Raw genomic sequence first — 7753 nt, 5'->3', positions numbered from 1 at the left:
AGACAACCAAATTGGAAGCCCGTGTAGTCACAGCTACAAGCCTACCTTACAGGGTTGTTGTAAGGATAAAATGAGAGAGGGCACCATGTACAGCTAGCTGCCTTGAGCTCCTTTGAGAACGGGTGGCAACTAAACAAATGGAAAAGCAACTGCTAAGTCCTAAAAATTATGCTACCAATGTGCACTCTATTTTGTTTTGGGTGGTTAAGCGTGTTGGACTAGCATCTGGAAGATCTAGGTTCGAATCCTCAGTCGTTCTGTGGAAGCTCATGGGATGATATTGGACTGCTCATACTCTCCCAGGCTAACCGACCTCACAGGTTGTCATGAGAACAAAATGGAGAGAGGAGAATGGGGAGAAAGGCAGAATGGGGAGAAAGGCAGGGCAAAACCAAAGTAAATACATAAATTGGTCTTCGAATGAGAGGCGCTTCCTATAAGCTTGTAGTCACAATTGTGTTTTGTGTGTGTTTTAGAAGCCCTGTTGCAATTGGAAGGTGGTAAATATAAGGGTTGCAGTTAGCTATTTCTAGATGTGTGTGTGGCGGGAGGGGGTGTCGTATGTAGTTAATTCTAGGTTGAAGGCTACCCTTCAAAACCTTTCATATTCACTTTTGAGGAATGCTTTCTGTCTACCACGTCTAATTTGACACTATGTGAGCTGATAGCTGAGCTGACTCTTAAGAGCTGAACTCAGCTGATAGCTGAACTCAGCTGATAGCTGAACTGACTCTTGAACTCAAGAGCTGAACTCAGCCGAACTGAGACTTGAACTCAGTACTCACATTCTACTTCTCCAAGCGAGACCAAAAACATGTAAAAGGATGTGTTAATTCTTGTGCCAGGTCAGCATTTATTGGGGGAACATTTTCACCAGAGGCCCCACCCACCCCCCCTTCGGTGGGCGCAGAAACATCGCCGAGTCAGAGTGGCAGCTGCCGGTTCAGCGGGTCCCTGCCAGCCGCTGGCATTCGTGCATCCTGTAGGCACACATGTAAAAGATACCTGCAAGAAAGGAGATGGGAAAAGGGACAATTCAGTTCTTGTGGTTCCAACAGGAGCTCCACTGCTGCAAATGTGATGAGTGCACTTTAAAAAAAAAAGGACTTGGCTTTAATGGGTTAAATAGTCAGGACATTCCCCCTAAGAATCCTGGGAAGTCAGTTGCAAGCTCTCTGCTAGGAATCATTTCCCAGCAACCACAATAAAAGAATCATAATAGTCTGTTAGAAAATAAACATCCTGCAGAGCTGGGGAATATCATTATGGCCGGGTTACCAGAAAACCAACAGATTTGCAAACAAGGAAGCCAGCTTTTGAGTTCATCAAAATGCTTTCGCTCCCTGGAGCTTCGGCACCCTCCCCCCCCCCCAAAAAAAAAAAAATGGGGAAGAGAAAAGGATTTTTGCAAAAAATGGCATAAACAAAGCCCTTCTCTGGAAAAATCTTGCGCTGGAGAAGGTTAAAGCAGATTTCTTGAGCTCGGTGTAAAAAGTGAGCAGGTCACACCAAAGTTGACAGGAGCAAAGAAGTTGCGGGCTTTTTGAAAGGAACAATCGCAAAAAAAAACGCCTCTCCAAGGTTATGATGCCAGAGAGCCCACCCTCTGAAGCTGTCATTTCCTGCAGGGTGATCTCTGCAATCTGGAGATCAGTTTCAATTCCAGGACAGCTCTAGGCCACATCCCTATGGAGATCCCTGTGCAGGGTTGCCCTGGCAACCAGCATTGAGGCCGGAGGAAGAGAAGACAGTGACAGTGTGACGTCATTTCCAGGGGAAACCCAGAAGTCACAGCCTGCCTCTGGGAACTCTATAGTAAAACCACCGTGTCCAGCAATTCCTAGAGAGGAATGATATCCCTTCTTGATTTTTCCTAGAAGGGACATTACGCTAGAGCAGTGGTTCTCAACCTTCCTAATGCCGCGACCCTTTAATACAGTTCCCCCAACCCTAACATTGATCCATTTTACAGATGGAGAACACTGATGCAGAGAGTCTTAGGTGACCCCTGTGAAAGGGTTGTTCGACCCCCAAAGGGGTCCCGACCCCCAGGTTGAGAACCACTGCGCTAGAGGTTCCCAAATTGGTGCCTGCTGACACCTTGTCTTGGTGCCCACGGTGTTTTTAGAAAACCGGCAAGGTCAGATGGTGTTTTTGCCTCAAAAGGCTTTCGATTGGCCAATGGAGATTTGATTAGCTGTGCGGACTTTTAAAACGGGTTGCTTTAACAGCAGCAGCTACCACAGCACAAGGATCTTCACTGGGTGACCGACAGTTAACTTCGGCAGTCATTTTATGGCTGGTTCCACCTTCTGTGGCAAGTCTTTCGTGGCAGCCATTTTGGGGCTGTGGCGACCACGGAGTGTCAGAATTCCAAAGGTGCTCACAGGCTCAAGAAGACTGGGAACCTTTGCATTACATTATCACCTAACAATTTTTTTTTTTAGATATAATTTTCTCTGGGAAATGGGAGTCGGGGCTGGAGATCCCTAGCTGGGGGCTTGTTGGTTATTCTAGAAATGGGGGACTTCAGTTTCTATGCCTATCCTAGTGCTACAGAAGGGTCTTCCATTTAACTGGATATAAATATTGAACTTTCTCGGGGGAAATATGAATTTGGATTTAGATCTCACAAGAGTTTGGATTTAGATCTCACATTTCTCTCCTGTAAGGAAACTCAAAGCGGCTTACAAATTCCTTCCCTTTCTCTCCCCACAGCAGATACCTTGTGAGGCAGTGGGGCTGAGAGAGTTCTGAGAGAACTGTGACTGGACCAAGGTCACCCAGCAGGCTTAATGTGGAGCAGCAGGAAAAACAAATCCAGTTCAACAAATTAGAGTCTGCTGCTCATGTGGAGGAGAGGGGAATCAAACCTGGTTCTCCAGATTAGAGTCCGCCACTCTTATCCACTCCACCATGCTGGCTCGACTGGGGTTCAAGCCGTAGCAAAAAGCTACTGCCAGTGTCCCTTCCTTGGCCTACACAGAGGGAAAGGAAGTTGAGATACCTGCAAAGAAAGTCATCAGAAGGGCAACCCAGCCCAAGATGTAGGACCAGGAGAAACGCCACTCGCCAAAGCGCTTGCCCAGGAAGTTCACAGTGACTCCTGTGTAAATTGCCATCGCTAGGAGAACAAACAGTGCTAAACAAAAAGTCAGGGAGAAAGAAAGAATTGTCAATGTGACGCTTTTATGAATACCAGCCTCCACATTACACAGCAAACAAAATGCTTCTGGACATATTTACTTTATTCATATTCTGCATTTTCCCCCTCAACGGGCCCCAAAGCTGCTTACGTTGTTCTCCTCTCCCTCGTTTTATCTACACAACAATCCTGTGAGGTGGGTTATGGTGAGAGTGCATAACAGTGGCGTAGCGCCAAGGGGACAGGGGGGGCGTGAAACACCGGGTGTGCACACCTGTGGGGGCGTGGCGGGGGCGTTCTAGGGGCGGGAAGGGTGGGGGCGGATGGGGGTGTGGCAGGGGCACAGGTCGCACACGTGCCCCGGGCACAGTTCCTCCTCGCTCCACCCCTGGTGCATAACCTTGGGTCTAAGAGTACTATGGCTAAATAAACATTCGAACCTTGGTCTCCCAGATCCTAGTGCAAAACTAACACTACACGACATGTGCTCTAAATGGGTGGTAGATGCTTGCATGAAGAGAAGCAAATGAGCTCGGAATCTGCTTTCCTTGTCTCCCCAGTGAGTTGCCGCCCACTTGATCCTACGCATGTTTCTGTGAAAATAACACCCAGTGGTTGCAGGGACTGCGAATGATAGCGAAAAGGTACTCACTGGAAGCAAAAAACAAGATGCCTGCAGCAAAAGACCTGTTGAAGCGCTGAAAGGTGGAGAACTGGGCGAAGGAGAGGATGCCGGTTATGATCCCCGCAAAGCAAGAGAGGACGGAGAGGATCATGAAGGCCCGGGTGGCATTCCAATAGGCTACGGGGAATAAAACTGAGAGCAGTTCACATATAGACAGCACCAAGTCAGGACATCCTTTATTATTTATGAGCTAGCTGCCAACGGAAATGGGCAGAAAGGGGTAGTATTGGCCCCTTCCTATATCGTGGCATCCCTGCTACTGCTGGTTGGCTGGTTTTGCACTCGTCACAACGCTGTTCGCAAAACAAAGTGCCCGACTTCCCACCTGAGGATTGAATGGCAGCCATACGCTGATAGAGGGGTCCACTTTGCACAGTAATGCTGTTTTAATGGGGTTTTAATGTAATTGTTTGTTTTATTGTGTTGTTCACCGCCCAGAGCCCTTCGGGGGAGGGGCGGTATACAAAATCAATTATAAATAAATAAAATAAATAAATAATGTTGGGGGGACTTCCCCAAGGTCATAGCCAAGCCTGACCTCTGTTCTTGGTAACCCCCTAAGCCAGACCTGGGCATTATACGACCCGCGGGCCACATCCGGCCCGCCAGATGACCCTGACTGGCCACCCTGCCGTGCTGGGGAGCGAGGCGCCTTTGAAAGCCCCGCAGAAGCCGGTTGCCTTAGCTGCCGGCTTCTGCAGGGCTTTCAAAAGCGCCTCGCCCTCATGCCTTGCTGGGGAGCGAGGCGTCTTTGAAAGCCCCGCAGAAGCCGGTTGCCTTGGCTGCCGGCTTCTGTGGGGCTTTCAAAAGCGCCTTGCCCCCCTGCCTTGCTGGGGAGCGAGGCGTCTTTGAAAGCCCCGCAGAAGCCGGTTGCCTTGGCTGCCGGCTTCTGCAGGGCTTTCAAAAGCGCCTCGCCCTCATGCCCTGCTGGGGAACGAGGCGTCTTTGAAAGCCCCGCAGAAGCTGGTTGCCTTGGCTGCCGGCTTCTGTGGGGCTTTCAAAAGCACCTCGCCCCCCTGCCTTTTGGCCCGGCCCTCCACAATATTTTCTGTTTCTTATGCGGCCCCATGGAAAAAATAATTGCCCACCCCTGCCCTAAGCAATATGTTTGTTCCCCAACAGCTATTCTATTTGCCTAGGGTCTCCAGACTCAGATAAATTCATGGATCATAGCCCATCAGCCCCTGTCAGCATGGCCATGCTGGCAGGGGCTGATGGGATTTGTAGTCCATGAACATCTGGAGAGCCGCAGGTTGCAGACCTCTGGCCTAGCCCAATTCTGGGTTTGTTTTCTTGACCAAGCTGGCTAATAATAATAATGGTGGCACGTAAAACATCTTCAAATTGACCAAACCAACACCTGTCAGCTTCAAATACAACGCCGATATGTTACAACGCCCCAGGCCTCTGGGAAAGGCTCGAGTTGTAACGAAAGGCCAACAAAACCAGTTAAAGAAATGGCAGCGGTGATATTAAACAAAATTAAATAATAATAATAAAAATGCAAAACCGGCCAATAAGAAGAACACAAACATGTCAATACCACATGGCCCAGCAGGGCCCTCTAGTGCCTTAATGAGGGTAATGTGAAAATTTCATTTCCTTTTGATTAAGCAAATCTAATCCAACCCAGCCCCTCCACTTTGTCATTTGCAGCGAGGCCATTGCAAAGAAAAAGCAAGTTCCAGGCCGGTTCAAGGTTCTGCTACCCCCTCAAACAAGCTACGGAATTTGCACACCAACACAATCCCAAAGGTCCCGCTCCAAACTCTTACCAATGCTCTCCACCTGCATGTAGCATTTCCCAGACAAACAGTATCTCCAGAGACCCTGGTGGGAGAAGGTCCCGGCCAGCCGGTATTGCATCCAGTAGTCGGTAACTGTAGAAATCACCAAGAGGACGTTCCCCACGGAGGCACAGAATAACCCCCCGCCCATGAAGCTGTACATCTTGGTCTACTTCCGAGAACGCGGCTGCAGGCTGAAGCGTGGGGCTTAGAGACAAGGGTGAAGATTACTCGCCAGGCATACCGTTACAGATTTCAGTACATACCAGACCAATAAATAATAATAATAATAATAATAATAATAATAATAATAATAATAATAATAATAATAATAATAATTTTGATTTATATCCCCCCTTTCTCTCCTGTCGGAGACTCAAAGGGGCTTACAATCTCCTTGCTCTTCCCCCATCACAACAAACACCCTGTGAGGTGGGAGGGGCTGAAAGAGCTCCGAAAAGCTGTGACTAGCCCAAGGTAACCCAGCTGGCGTGTGTGGGAGTGTACAGGCTAATCTGAATTCCCCAGATAAGCCTCCACAACTCAAGTGGCAGAGCTGGGACTCAAACCCGGTTCCTCCAGATCAGAGTGCACCTACTCTTAGCCACTCCTCTTAGCCACTACGCCACTGCTGCTCCTTATAAATAGGTAGGTAGGTAGGTAGGTAGGTAGGTAGGTAGGTAGGTAGATAGATAGATAGATAGATAGATAGATAGATAGATAGATAGATAGATAGATAGATAGATAGATAGATAGATAGATAGATAGATAGATAGATAGATAGATAGATAGATAGATAGATAGATAGATAGATAGATAGATAGATAGATAGATAGATAGATAGATAGATAGATAGTGGGAGAACAGGGATCACAGGGTTGATTCTTCAGCCATGCCTCCCAAGGTCAGCTTGGGGAGTCATAATCATAATGCACCCCGGGGGATTATTTATCCCGAAGGGGTGCCCAAATCAGCTTATTCATTTACTGAAACATTTACGCCCTGCCTTTCCTCATGGGGCAAGATGGCTCACAATGACAGCTAAAAAGCATTCCTGGTTAAAAACCAGCTTACAACGTCCTTCCCACCTGCTGCATGTTATCACCACGATACTACAGTAAAGTAGTGTAGGTTTAGAGGGAGCGACTGCTCCACAGTCACCCAGACCGCTCCCATGGCAGAGTGCGGATTTGAACCCGCGACTCTCAGATCCTAGTCTAACACTCTAACAACACTGGCATTTAATTGTATCTTAGTCCGCTTTTCTGCTCGACGGGAACCCAAAGAGACAATGCAGTCAATGTACATGTGAACATCGTACAGTGTAAAGAAAGACCCGCTCCCCCAAATTGCCAGTTCTCCCAGGCTTGGCTGACGTCCACATAGTTGGTCCATCTATAAAGGTTGTGAGCTGAGGGCTCGGCAAGTTCGGTTCTGGTTGGGAGAGCCCAGTGCCGTCACTGGGACTGCACAGTTCTAACCTTTGGCTGATAGATTATGATGTTCAAGGATTCCCATCCTTTCTGCCTCCTCCCGCCCCCTGCCCATCAATCCATGCTTACCTAGGTCTCCTGAAGTCTCTTTCCCTGCCCGGCTCTCTTCTTGGCTGAGCTGACCCCTGCCCGACCCTTTTCCAAACACCCCCTGATGTTTTGCTGACTCTGCCTGAATCTGTTGGGACCTTACTGAGAGTCATTGTCGGGGCAGCAACAGGGTGGAGAGGGACTGCATTGACTGATTGTTCCAGAAAAGCAGAATTTGCGGTGACAGCAAACAGCCTCCAGTATTGTGAATGGAACGTGCTGACTCTCCGGTCACAGTACAGCTGCGTCCAGGCCTCTAGGCAGGCATGGGGGGGGGGGGGGCAGTAGGGATAAAGCCCCCCCTCCTGCCCCGATTCCCTTGGATAGTACATAGAAAGGGTATTACAGCAACCCAGCTGTACGGCTGCCCATTCCTTCGGCTTCAGAGTAGCTGTGCAAAACAGCAAAACTTCACGGCCAAGGACCTACCAGGAAGGTGTCAAAGTGGAGCAGTTTAAGGACTGAGGCTTAACGGGACAGCATTCGCTTGGCATACAGAAGGTCTCAGGTTCGATCCTTGAAATCTCCAGTTGTGAAATACTTATTTGATTCA

General features: G+C 48.6%; 1 protein-coding gene across 3 annotated transcripts; it reads right to left on the bottom strand.

Annotated features, from left to right (window-relative positions):
- Positions 1–834: 834 nt before the first annotated feature.
- Positions 835–7301, bottom strand: LOC125435138 (lens fiber membrane intrinsic protein-like). Of its 3 annotated transcripts, none has more exons than XM_048501202.1 (5): positions 7180–7301; positions 5606–5824; positions 3798–3962; positions 3008–3142; positions 835–1005 (listed from the first exon to the last, which is right to left on the bottom strand). In XM_048501202.1, exons 2-5 carry the CDS (start codon positions 5778–5780, stop codon positions 944–946), a joined length of 537 nt encoding a protein of 178 aa, XP_048357159.1. In that variant the 5' UTR covers positions 5781–5824; positions 7180–7301; the 3' UTR covers positions 835–943. The 3 variants fall into 3 exon arrangements, with proteins under 3 accessions (XP_048357159.1, XP_048357161.1, XP_048357160.1); XM_048501204.1 differs by having other exon boundaries at positions 3798–3947; XM_048501203.1 differs by having other exon boundaries at positions 5606–5804.
- Positions 7302–7753: the final 452 nt, after the last annotated feature.

The sequence above is a fragment of the Sphaerodactylus townsendi genome, linkage group LG06 (assembly GCF_021028975.2).
Source record: "Sphaerodactylus townsendi isolate TG3544 linkage group LG06, MPM_Stown_v2.3, whole genome shotgun sequence".
In the NCBI taxonomy this organism is placed as follows: Eukaryota; Metazoa; Chordata; class Lepidosauria; order Squamata; family Sphaerodactylidae; genus Sphaerodactylus; species Sphaerodactylus townsendi.
Note: the sequence above shows the minus strand (reverse complement) of the source record. Positions and strands in the feature narration are given on the sequence as shown.